Raw genomic sequence first — 13,050 nt, forward strand, 5'->3', positions numbered from 1 at the left:
GGGAACAAGTAAATAACTTTTCCTCATTTACTTTCTCCATGCTTGTCATGATTTTATAGACCTCGTCATATCCCTCACCCCCACTAGTCTCCTCTTTCTAAGCTGAAAAGTCCAAGTTTTAATCTCTTTTCATGTGGCACCCGTTCCAAACCCCTAACCATTTTTGTTGCCCTTTTCTGAGCCTTTTCCAATGCCAAGAAATCTTTGAGATAAGGCAACCACATCTGTATGCAATATTCAAGATGTGGGCATACCATAGATTTATACAGAGGCAATACAATTATCTGTCTTATTCTTGATCCCCTTTTAAATTATTCCTAATATTTTGTTTGCTTGTTTGACTGCTGCTGCACGTTGAGTGGATATTTTCAGAGAATTATACATAGCAACTCCATAATCTCTCTCTTTAGTAGTGTGACAGGACAGGCCCGCACAGTGAGGAGGCGCCCCCCCGAACGGCGCTGTATGGCGAGATGCCGGGCATCAGCCGGCTTTGTCCGGGCTGCTCGGCAGCCGCGCAGAACGCTCCGGCGTACGGCGGGCCGGAAGACGTCTGCCGGAGCCCACGGGGGTGTGGGGTACGGTGCCACGGCAACGGGAGGCCGTCCGGGCGCGAGAGGTGGGGCCGCCGGGAGACGCTGGGGTCACAGCCCCGGCGCCAGATTTAAAATGGCCCGGCAGAGGAGAGACGGGGGAGCGGAGGTGATCGCTGCTGACGGAGGCCATCGCTGCTGACGGAGGCCAGCGGCTGAAGGAGTGTTCGGTGGACCCATCCCCCGGTCCACCTGAGTGGGCACCGTGTATAGACGGTGAGCGAACCGTTCGGGAAGGCCCGGTGCCAGGTGGCGCCGACGCGGGAAGGGAAGGAAAGGAAAGGAAGCAGCCTAGGGCAGAGTCTGGATTGACTGGTGGGCTGACGTGTTAAGGGTTCACGCCCCGTCAGCCGGGTCTGGTCAAACGGAACCTGAACCCTTAGGGCCCTGGGCTGGGGCCCATGAGAGTGGGTGGGCCCGGGCCCCCCTTCCTCTCCCGCCTTGCTAGGGAGTGGGAAACTGAGGACGAACGCGTCTGAGAGGAAACTAAAGGAAGTGGTCCCTTGTTCTAGGGGAGTGACCCCGGGCGGGCCGCCGCGGGGCGACCTGCGGCGTCACAAGTAGTAATAGCTAAATTAGTCCCCAGCATTTTGTATGTATAATTTATTTTTCCAATGTGCATTAATCAACATTAAAATGTATTTGTCATTTTGTTGCCCAATCACTTACTTCTGTGAGATCCTGTTGAATCTAGACGCGCTTTTCCGCAAAAAAGCCCCGATCGTCATTTTCGCGGTCGGGGCTTTTTTGCGGAAAAGAAATCTGTGCTGTCTACACTGGCCCTTTTCCAGAACAGTTTTCCGGAAAAGGACTTTTGCCCGAACGGGAGCAGCATAGTTTTTCCGGAAAAGCACTGATGATTTTACAGTAGATCGTCAGTGCTTTTCTGGAAATTCAAGGGGCCAGTGTAGACAGCTGGCAAGTTATTCCGGAAAAGCAGCTGATTTTCCGGAATAAGTGGCCAGTGTAGACATAGCCTAGGTGTCTGACAATTCTGATCTTTATTATAGTTTCAACCAATTTGCCCAGTACTGAAATTAGACTTACTGGTCTGTAATTGCCAGTAGGAACACCTCAAGAGCCTTTTTTGGCATTTGGCGTCACATTAGCTATCTTCCAGTCATTTGGTACAGATACTGATTTAAACTATAGGTTACAAAGCACAGTTACTGGTAATAGTTCTGCAATTTTACATTTGAATTCTTTTAGAACTCTTGGGTGAATGCCGCCTGGTCCTGGTGACTTGTTACTACTTAGTTTACTAATTTGTTCCAGAACCTACTCTAACACCACCTCAATCAGGGACAATTCCCCACATTTGTCACCTAAAAAGAATGGCTTGGGGATCTCCTTAACATCCTTAGCACTGAGGATCAATGTAAATAATTAATTTAGTTTCTTCATATCGGCCCGATCATCCTTGATTGTCGTTGGCATCTCAATTGTCCAGTGACATCCTGTTTCTGATGTACTTAAAAAAAATTGCTATTACTTTTAGAGATTTTGGCTCACTGTTATTCAAATTCTTTTTTGCTTTCCTAATTATATTTTTACATTTTACTTGATTTATTACATTTTATCTGCTCCTTTCTATTTTTCTCACTAGGATTCAACTTCTACTTTTTAAACAGTGACTTTTTAATCTCTCACTGCTTCTTTCACTTTGTTAAGCCACAGTGAGACTTTTTTGTTTCTCTTACTGTGTTTCTTAATTTGGGGTATACATTTAAGTTGAGCCTCTGTTATAGTGTCTTTGAAACAATTCCATGCAGCTTGCAGAGATTTTACTTTTGGCACTGATCCTGTGATATACACTGAGGGTGTATCTAGACTACATCCCTCTTTCGACAGAGGGATGTAAATTAGGCACTTTGAAATTGCAAATTAAGCCGGGATTTGACCTCAGGTTAACAGGATCTTTCGAAAAAGCCTTCCCCCTTTCCAAAAGAACTGTGTCTAGTCTGCAGTTTTACTTTCAAAATAGCACTTTTTCAAAAGAGCGCCATGATGTGATTATGCAAATGAAGCCGGGATTTGAATTTCCCACGCTTCATTTGCAATTTCAAAGTGCCTAATTTACATCTCTGTCAAAAGAGGGATGTAGTCTAGACACATCCCGAAAAAACACTTTGTTCATATAGTTTCGAAATGGATGGAATAAGTTCACACCTAATCCACTCAAGGAGTTTTGAAGTAATTAATATAGCAGGATCACACATTTTCATGTAAAACAGTTTAAAGAGGAAAACAGTTTAAAGAGTCGATGTAAGTACAGTAGTGATTTAATTTTTTTATATATGTCATAGCATTTGTAAAATTCTGTTAATGTTGTAATTCATGCATGCAAAACAGTGTTAAAGCTGAACACACGTTTTCATGACATGAATAATTAATGCCTTGACTTTAAGTACAGTGTTTCTTACAGAAGAAAGAAAGCCTAGAAGTAAAAATGTATGTAGTACATATAAGTTTATCTATTTCTGAGCTGTACTGTGGCTACCTGTTGGGCAATGTGAATTGTGGTTGAGTTTACATGTGGACTTGTTAACGGTTATCACCAGGGAACTGCATAAACCAATATAGTTCTTTGCTGCTACCAACAGCTGTAACTAATTTCAAGTCCTACATTGACTATGCATGAGTGACAATTTTAAAACTGTTTATTACTCTTCTACCACTTCCCCAACCTACTAAAGTAACCTCACCATTGAGATTTATCCACATGCAAAGTTAGTATTATAGAGCTCTTTGAGCTGTATACATGATGCAAGAAAACATGGTCAACTCAAGACTGGTAAACAGGTTTATTTTTGGGTTAAATATATCAAATGTTTCGAAGAGCTATGAATCAGTGAAATCATGTTCTGCAATTTTACCAGCAGCACATAAGGCTTCTTACCTCAACTGTTTCAACTGTCCACTCATCCACCTGTTCCTTCTCACTGCTACTGAACTGAGTCTCCGCCATGAACTGTCTATTTACATACTAAAATAAGAGAGAGAAAATATGAAACAGACAGTGGTATTAAAGCTAAAACAGTGGCTGCAATCCTTTCATTGAATAGTACCTCAGTTGATTCAACTTCACTTGGTTCAGTGTACTCTTCTGTTGGCTCAGGTTCTACGAGAAAAATATACTATTTTAGGCACATTAAGCATATGTATTCTTTCCTTTTGACTTTGAGCAGGAAAAATAATCCAATATTGTTTTCATCTTTCTGATTTTAGAATAATGAAAAATAGGTTCTTCTGTTCTTAAACCCTCAGCTCTAGAGCAACATGCAGCAGAAGGGAAAGTAATACGTGGTGACTACAATTTTAATCTACACAATAGCATAGAAAGTTTCACTGTTAAGATGTATTTCTCATTTAGAAGTTGCGGTGAGCTTTGTCTTGGGTGCATATTTTGAAATTTGCCCACTCAATGAAGATCACATTAAATGCCTGTGCCTTTTTAGATTGCTGCTCTAACCAGAATTTTAATTGCTAGTTAGTTCATTCCTCACATTTATGTACTTTGAATTTTTCTACTATGCAGCCAGGCTACATGTAAGGCACTAACCTGACTGAACAGTTTAGATTTAAGAGATTGAGTTATTTCATATCTTTAATTATTTTTCTACTGCTCTCATGCACCTCAGCAAGTGGGGATTACAGTAGATATACAACTTACAAATAGAGACCTAAACACTGTGGCAAAGCTCCAGAGGTGCCCTGTGCTTCTAGGTGGCTTTTGTATGGCTCAGACTCACTGTGACCTTCCACACTGCTCTGTGGCTTATCAGATAATCCTATTGACTATACACATTCCCTTCCCTCTTGCTGCCTTTATGCCAGAGGCAGCAAGGGGGGAGGGGGCAATAAGTGCCCCTCCCACCTCCACACTGTTGCCTCTGATATAGAGGTGAGGAGGGCTGACAGGAGTGGGGACACCAGGAAGTTAGCTTTTAAGCCAGCTCTCCACACATGCCAGCTGTACAGAGCTGCCCTCCCCCACCCTCTTTGCTGCCTCCTACAGAGGGGTGTGTAACTTACAACCCAGCTCCCTATGAGAACCAGCTCCACGGAGCCACCTGTCCCCTTCCTACACACTGGTGCAAAGGCTGCGCCATGTGATGCTTACTCAGCCTTTGTCTGCAGGGTGCGCGGGCCCCATGACAGGGGCTAGTGCCACCCCTGCTACTGCCGCTATATTAAGAGGCAGCAGTGCGGGTTGACAAGGGGCTCCCCAGGAACGGGGCCAGAAGTGCACTGACTGCCAGCTCCAGAGACTATCAAATAAACATGTAATTGCTAAGTTTTGTAACTGCTAAGTTTTGATGCAGTTAACACAATAATTAAATTACTTGATATCTAGCATCCCTAGTCACAGCTTATTGAGCCATCCTTATTGGCAGAGTCAAAGGACTGGGGTGAAACCCCTTCATAATCCTGGCCTCCCTTTTCAGGAGTGGACTTTTTGGTGGTTTGGGGAGTGTTGGGGGGAAACCGGCCCTAGGGATCCTAGGCAGTGGCAACTGACAGGGTTTTTCCTCTAGTCCCAATACAGCAGCCTTTTTCCTGGGCCACTTCCCCCAAACGCTCCCCTAATACCTTCTCCCTGGTACCCGAGTGAATCTTTCCTGTTTTAGACCACACATTCCTTTTTGCAAACCTCAACTCTCCAGCAACACATGTCCTCCTCTCTGTCCTTCATTCTTCTCCTCCTCCTCCCTTATTTGAAGGGAAACCTTTTAAAGTAGCCAACAGGCCTTTATTAGCTACAGATGCCTGATTAGCCTGCTGCTTCAGGCAAGCTCTTAATTAGCCTCAGATGCTTGCCTGCCTGCCTTGACTACATGGCAGCAGTCTCTGGCAGTTTATTCAGGCAACAGAAAACACCCAGCTTCCGGTACATCTGCAATCCACCGAACTACTGTGACAGGCAAAAGGCAGCTAGTTACAACACATATGTACTTACCAGCTTCTGCTACAGGATCTTCCACTGCAGGTGCAGGAGTTGCCTCCTCTTCATCACACAATCCATTCTGATGGTTGTGGGTACTATCAAAATAACTAGTTTGAAGAATGCGTTCAACAACATCCTTCAAGGCCTTGTCTGTAAAGGAATTAAACTCTGGTCAAGTATATATTAAAAGGTCAACTATTTTCCAACATGTCATTCCCTGCAATTCAAAAATTTCAAAATTTATTTTCCATTTATTGGTAGGAAACGTTCACTGTTCAGAATTAGTCTAATGTCACTTTGAATTTAATTATCTATCATGGAACGTCCTCTAGATTTTAGCCATAAGAAATAAAAAGCATTCCTGAGTTATGCTAGCAATGTGTACTGCCTCTTGGCACATTAAACCAGGCTAATTTGAAGAGAGCAGCTGACAACTCCAAAGTCATTTTGAAGCCATTTTGCTTCTTGAATACTACAAAAAGCTGAACTTCATTTCTTATAAGATCCTAGGAAGTAAATACCTGAAAAGGTACCATAAAAAGTTAGGGATTGGTAACAAGTTTACTTTTTTCGTAATTCTTACTGAATTATTACAGAGCTTCAGTAATGGCTCTAGTTAATGTAAGAATTTCCATAGGAAGAGCTGGAAATTGATGACATGCTAGAAATAGAAAGGATTCAATGATGAAATCTGACAGTAAGAAACACTCATCAGTAACCCTTGGTGCAATTGTAGCCTCCCCCAATCCTTGCACCTCGCAAAAATCACGTTGCACTGGCCCTGCTGCAGTGCAGAAAACCATTTGAAACCCCATTGCAATGGAAGTGTTGCCTCACTTACCAGTTAGACAAAGGACTCAAAATAGGTGCTGGATGGAGTTGGGGAAGTAGCACATCAGGGGAGGGCATGTGATCTGGTCAGGTTCCAGGCCTGAGTGCTTCATCCTATGAGATTTATGGGGCTAGGCATGTTACCTCAGGAGAGGCATTTAAAAAATGATCTTGGGTATAAAAAGGTTGGAGACCACTTCTCTAGAGCATGAGGCTACATTAACCACATTTAACCCTTGAACGCTCAGCTGAGTTCTAGTTTATTAGTTAGTAGCAAGACACTCCCTGGGAAATATTCCACACTGACTCTACCACCTCAACCCAAGCTTCACAAGCATGACTGCTGTGTACAATCTGCTGAAAAAAAAAAGTTTCCCTGGAACCTAACTCCCCCGCACTTGAATTAATTCTTCTGAGGAAATTGGATTTGTTTAATAATGTTTTGCTTAAAGGAGCATTTTTCAGGAACGTAACTACACAGTTAAGTGAGGAGTTACTGTACACGGTCCCTGACACCTTTGTACGATACTGGAAAACTACTAACAGAATCAGCATTCAGCACATGCTGATCTGCACTCCTTTTAGAGAAGGGAAATGACAGGACCTGGAGTGGTCTAACTTCACGCTTTCCTTAGCACACTTGACAGCAGAATGACTCTTTGATCTCTTCCAAGAGGCACCAGCATTAAAACACAATTAAGAAGAGCTCTCAGAACCAGAGGGCAACCTCTGATCTGATGAGGGCCTTGACTCTGACAGACTTCAAGCAGGTGCTGCTTCACATGAAGGTGAGCAAATAATCTGCAAGTCAAACACTACTCCTTAAAATAGACAAGCATCGTGTGCAGGGATTACTTCCCCACACCAGATATTAAAATCCTAGTGAAGACATCATCCTCCTGCACTCTCAGCCCCTACTCTTGATTACTGCACCCTTCACCCTAATTCCCTCACCTCCAGCCCTGCACTCACCCCCACATCTCCAACCCCTGCCCTGAAGGATCCGAGCAATGCCCAGTAAATCTCATTTCCTATATTAGGTTATGTTGCTGCAAAATGCTTCTAGACTAATCCAGATTTCTACAAAGGAAAAAGCAATACTAAGCATCAACAATGAGAGAACAATGAGAGAACACTGCTGAAACAGCAGAAACCAGGAGCCTAATAAATGAGGAGTAAGGTTGCATCACTGCCAATATGCAGAAGAGTTAGCTTTTCATTCCACTATACAGTTATAACATACCTGAGTGCTTCCCGACAAGCACTTACGGAAAAAAAAAAAAAAACTAAACACCATTCTGACAGTTAAAACTATAATTATAGGTATTTGTAATGCAACTTTTACATAGACATCTAAGGACTGTATATTTTTTTTGCATTCAGTGTTCTACTTCAAACGTGATACAGTACATACTTACAGGTAGTTCCACAAACAGGCTTATCCTTCCCTTCCAGTAAGTCCCACAGGTGAATGGATGCTTGCTCATACTGTTCATTCAGCCTTCAACAAAAATATTAATTAACTGAAGGATAATATTGCTGAACAGGTCTCAAAATTCTTATGTTGCAGATAAACTAGAGTAAACTAACTGATCAAAATTAACATGATAGTGATTACTTAACAATAAAACTAGCACATTACCTCATAGTCATGTCCCGCACAGGTTCAACTAGCTTGTAAAACTCATCTAGCATTTTCAGTTCCTCCTCTGTCAGTACAGGGATACCATTTGATCCTTGTTTCAGGTCACTGCGCACTTCCTCATCTCCTAACTTGTCCAAAATAAACTGCAGCTCAAGTACAGTCTTTAAACGTTTCTGTTCAGCTTCTTCTCGCATCAGCTGCTCCCGGCGAGCTGTCTTCTTTATTGTTTTCTGGATCTATCCATAAGGAAAACCAAATGTTAGACTACTTAAGATAGGTTCTGTACTGGATAGAGTTAGATAATATTCAGTAACAGTCTATACAAGAGCCACAAATACTGTATTTTGTTTATATCAAGCAGTGTCAGAGTGAGATGCATAAGCTCTTTAGTGGCTCTTTAATGGGTCTCTTGCAGCTCTTTGCAGAACATGATATTAAAATGCTGTGAAATAATTCTTAACCATCGGAATGCTTTTACTATGTTATTAAACAAATGTAGCTGATGATAATACTTGGTCAGTCATTTTTGCTGTGAGAATTTGTATATTTCACACACACTTACTTTCCGTCATACTGTTTAAAACACAAAGTGATAGTACTGTGGTAAATGTAATCCATGAATTCCCACAACTACGGCTCTTTTGGGTAATGCTCATCACTAATTTGGCTCCTCAGCCACTGAGATCTGAGCATTACTGTTATTAAGCTTCTGACTTTAATAATAATAATATAATCACCTTTATCATGTAAGATATTCTTCATATGCAGTACCAATGAAAGTACATTCCACTAACAGAGAAAAATCACTGACATTTATCAATATTAACCAAGATAAACTTTAGAGATCTACTTCATGGATATTATATCATGATCCCCAACAAATACAGAGTTCATACACAGAGTGTTAAAAAGTAACATGGAAAAGGCAATGCCAGAGCAGTACAGGAATTCAGCTACAGAAACGGAACACAGGAGGAGGAGGAAGAGCAAGCCTTCTCCACTTATCTGCATAAGTACTGGTGATAAAATGAAGTCAGCGGTGCTCAACATTTTTGGTAGCCTACGAGTGCTGACACCTACTCTGGGTGGTAGCCATGGTCAATTTTTCCTAAAATGCTTCTATGTTTTTCCTAAAGTTAATTATGCACATACATATCCAAACCATTGTAATTTATGTAGTGATATTAAGCAAACAAATATCCCAGCAGATTTATTCAGCCTCGGCAACCTCAGGGACAAATTAAATCCTGGATGGGGAGATGAGATGGGGGCCAGGTTCAATGGGGGGAGAGGGATAGAGCCCAGGGAATGGATCCCAAGGCCCTGATTCCAGGGGATGGCACCCACAGACCCAGCACTGACGTCCAACCCCAGTACCTCCGGGAAGGCAAGGAACTCACTGTCCACCTGTTCCTCTATCATGTGTGCTTCTAGACAGAAGGGCCTGAGAGAGGGGGCATTGTTTTTCATTCCCCCACCCCCATACCTAATCACCACCAGGAAGCTGTGGCTGCTAGAGAAGGCTATGGTGGTTGCCTCTGAGAAACAGAGCTAAGCAGTATAATAGCAATCGACTCAGTAGAAAACTAGAATTATAATAGTAGACCATTCTTAAAGCTTTACACCTTGAGTGTTCAAACCTAAATACGGCATCTTTAAATGCCTTCTTTCCCCAAAAAAATAAGCTATATCTAAGGATTGGCCTGAATGTGTATCCATTCCCAAGTGTTGAGATCAGCATCTGTGGGAGGTGAAAATAACTGAAAAACTGTATCTCCCTATAACACCTATGCTGCTGACATATAAGTATTGTTTGTCTAAAAAAAAGGGCGGGGGCATTTAAGTTCTCACAATTTCACATGCCAACCTCCTAAGTTAAAAACTTCAAATAAAACATTATCCAGAAAGCAGCATTATAGCAAAGGCATTGTTTTAACAAAAGGATGTTTCAACTGGTTATATAGATATAATGTTCTGCGTAGGGAGTCTTATTCCTAAAAATAATCTTTCTTCATTTTACTTAAAACCCTTTCAAATGACAAGCTAACAAAAAGGCCATTCTCCCATCAAAACAGAATTTCTACTTAGGGAGAGTAATGGCATAATAATGAATTTGTTTAAATTCATTGGTCATGGGTTCACAATTTGTTTCTTTCAGAGGCCCCTTCAACATGCTCTAAGAACTTCAGAGCTCAGCAGAAAAGAGAGGGGTTTCAACCACCAGGTGGGGGGAAGATCCCTCAAACAAGAGGACTCTTGACTTCAATGGGGTGGGGGTGAGGGGTCTGGGGAGGCAGCATCACCTGCACCTCCAACTTTCCTCAGCATGATACCCAGCCTGTCTGGGTTGGGGCAGAGGGGGTAAATTATAATTCAAAGCAAGATGGCTCAGTTCAGAAAGTTTGAAAACTTCTCAGGGAGCAGAAAAATGGGTAAGCGTGTCTGTATAGGCAAGGATAGCTCAGGGTGCAGGGAGAGTGTAGCTACAAGCTGTGTGCTGGGAGGAGCCCCCTACAAGAGCTGCCCTCCAAGAACTCTGCTGCCCCTGGAGCTAGAGCCACCCAGTCTGGAATCTCTTAACTATCTGTGCAAGCAAACGGAAACCAAGCAGCCGCCACAATCCTGGGCACCACAGTAGGAGACCAGGGAGCGCTACAGCTGTCAGCTCCATGGCATCAACCAGAACTGCAGCTGCGATGCATTGGTCAGCTCTGGCTCCCCACATCTAACCTGACTAGGGGGTCACGGCCTCAATGGGTGAAGGGGGGGGGGGAAGGGAAGAAAGGGAAGAGAATATTTAATTGAACAATGATCGCAGAACTGAAGCAGCTCTAAAATTTCCACAATTCCATCATGTGGAAGCCAGGCCCTGAAGATGCCTTATAGGTAATTAATTAATTCTGGTATTTCCAAATGCTGGGACATCTGCTTATTATTATTATTATACAGGATTCAATCCACTTTAGCAGTATTAATATTTTTCAAAAGCATTTTTCATCCATACATCTCAAAACACTTTTACAAAGAGGGCAAGTATTTTTATTTCTATTTTACAGATAAGGAAAGTAGGTAAAGCACTAGGAGGAAATATGTTCACACTATACATCTGAATCATCTACGCAGGGGTATGTAGCAGCTAAGAGCCAGCTTAGTGTAACCTGACCTTCTTTGGCAGCAAACAAGGTTCATGAAGGACAAGCAAATAAAACTTAAGTCCCCATCATGATATTGCTCAGGAGCCAATTCTATTTCTCCAAGTCACAGAAGGGTAATGACTTCATTCCTCCACAGACTGAGGGCTTAATTTAAAGGGATTAAAGAGAGAAGATCTGGTTACATGGCAGAAAGAACAGTTATTTTACAGTAACTGTGATTCAAGACATCACCCACATGGATCCCATACTTCTGAGGCACATGTGCCTCACATTAGGGGTGCAAGAGTGCAGTTGTTTAAACAGGAAACTTACTGGTTACCCAAACATCTATACATGGGTCCCAGTTGCGTGCCACCCCACACCACTGCCTCTGTATCAGAGGCAGAAGGGTGGGGCAGTAGGTGGAAGTCAACTCCCTACATACCCAGCTGCCTTTGTCAGCTCCTGACTGCTGCCCAGCATGTAACTGCATGCAACAGCAGTTACATGGTTAATCAATGTCACGCTTTTAACATCCCTACCCCCCACCCTCACATCTTTGGAAAAAAAAATCTTTTGGCCAGCACCTGAGCCTTGTATGTCTTTTCCTCCCCGACAAGCATACAGACAGAGCAACCCACCTGTCTTTCAGATCCCTTGCTGAAAATTTCAGACAGATCCATACAAACAAGACTTCTCGAAAAGCCACAAACCAGTATACATTTTCTTTGTCATACAGGGTACCCAGACTCTCAGTCAGACCTTTCACAGCCTTACCTCAAACCATGGGAGAGGGAGGGGGCAGAGTGATTTCTACAACAGTCCTCCTACCTAAAAAAAATCATGTATACCCCATGCACGAGTACAACCCACAGGGTATACAAGACTTTTTCAAACTGTGCAGGGGGGGAAGGGGCCTTCTACAGGCCGGGGGGTAGAGGGTGAGGAATGGGGATTTAGTCACTCTCCGGATGGGGGAGCATTCTCCCCACCTGGTTCCCGTGCATCCGCACAGCCTCTGGGCGGGGGAGCACTCACTCCCCTGGGTCCCACACGGCCACACAACCTCCAGACAGGGGAATGAGCGCACTTCCCCGCCCCTTCCTGTGGCTGCGCAGCCGCCAGCCTCCAGGTGGGGGAGCACTCATCCCCTGGTTCCTGCGAAGGAGCGCTCCCCCCTGCTCCTTCCTGCGAGCACTCATCCCCTGGTTCCTGCGAAGGAGCGCTCCCCCCTGCTCCTGCCTGCAGCTGCGCAGCCTCTAGCCTCTAGGCAGGGGAGCGTTCATCTCCTGGTTCCTGCACAACTGCAGGAAGGGGCAGGGGGAACACTCCTGCGCAGGAACTGGGGGACAAGTGCTCCCCCACCCAGACACTGGAGGCCAGGTGAGTAAAACAATTTTTGTATATCCCGCATCTGAGAATACCCCGCCGGGGGGAGGGTTTGTAAAAACGAATATAACCCGCGTGCTATATTCACTAAAATACAGTACTTGTCAGAATATTCTACTTATTGTCACCAAAAGAGACAGTCCCTAAAGTAAATAAACAAGATGCATCCAAACCAGGAGGGGCAGGGGAAGAGGGAAGGGAAATGGGTGACTGAGTGGACAGAGTAATGGACTAGGAATCATGAGATTGAGACATTATTCTCAGCTCTAATGATTGTGGCCAAATCATTTCACCTTTATGCCTCTACTTTCCCTCTTGCCCGTTGTTTACACTGTAAGACCTTTATAGTAGAGACTGTATGTATCTGTACAATACCTGGCATACTAGGGCCTCACTCTTGGTTAGTATCTAGATGTTACTGTAATGTTGGGGTCTCAGAGCACTTGGCTTAATGCCTATGTGAACCTGTTAACTTTCTATTTGGCAGCAGAAGATTCTAAAGCAGCAACA

At 43.5% G+C, this 13,050-nt stretch overlaps 1 protein-coding gene across 4 annotated transcripts in view; it reads right to left on the reverse strand.

Annotated features, from left to right (window-relative positions):
* The window catches only part of CAPRIN1 (cell cycle associated protein 1), a 78,408-nt gene that overhangs the window by 27,166 nt on the left and 38,192 nt on the right, over positions 1-13,050 (reverse strand). For all 4 annotated transcript variants that reach the window (XM_006127311.4, XM_089778571.1, XM_025186790.3 and 1 more), the window contains exons 5-9: positions 8,015-8,253; positions 7,791-7,873; positions 5,554-5,691; positions 3,662-3,714; positions 3,493-3,579 (exon numbers count right to left, since the gene is read on the reverse strand). In XM_006127311.4, coding sequence (XP_006127373.1) covers positions 3,493-3,579; positions 3,662-3,714; positions 5,554-5,691; positions 7,791-7,873; positions 8,015-8,253 — 600 coding nt within the window. The remainder of the gene's footprint in view (positions 1-3,492; positions 3,580-3,661; positions 3,715-5,553; positions 5,692-7,790; positions 7,874-8,014; positions 8,254-13,050) is intronic.

The sequence above is a fragment of the Pelodiscus sinensis genome, chromosome 5, assembly GCF_052426305.1.
Source record: "Pelodiscus sinensis isolate ZL-2025 chromosome 5, ASM5242630v1, whole genome shotgun sequence".
NCBI lineage: Eukaryota > Metazoa > Chordata > Testudines > Trionychidae > Pelodiscus > Pelodiscus sinensis.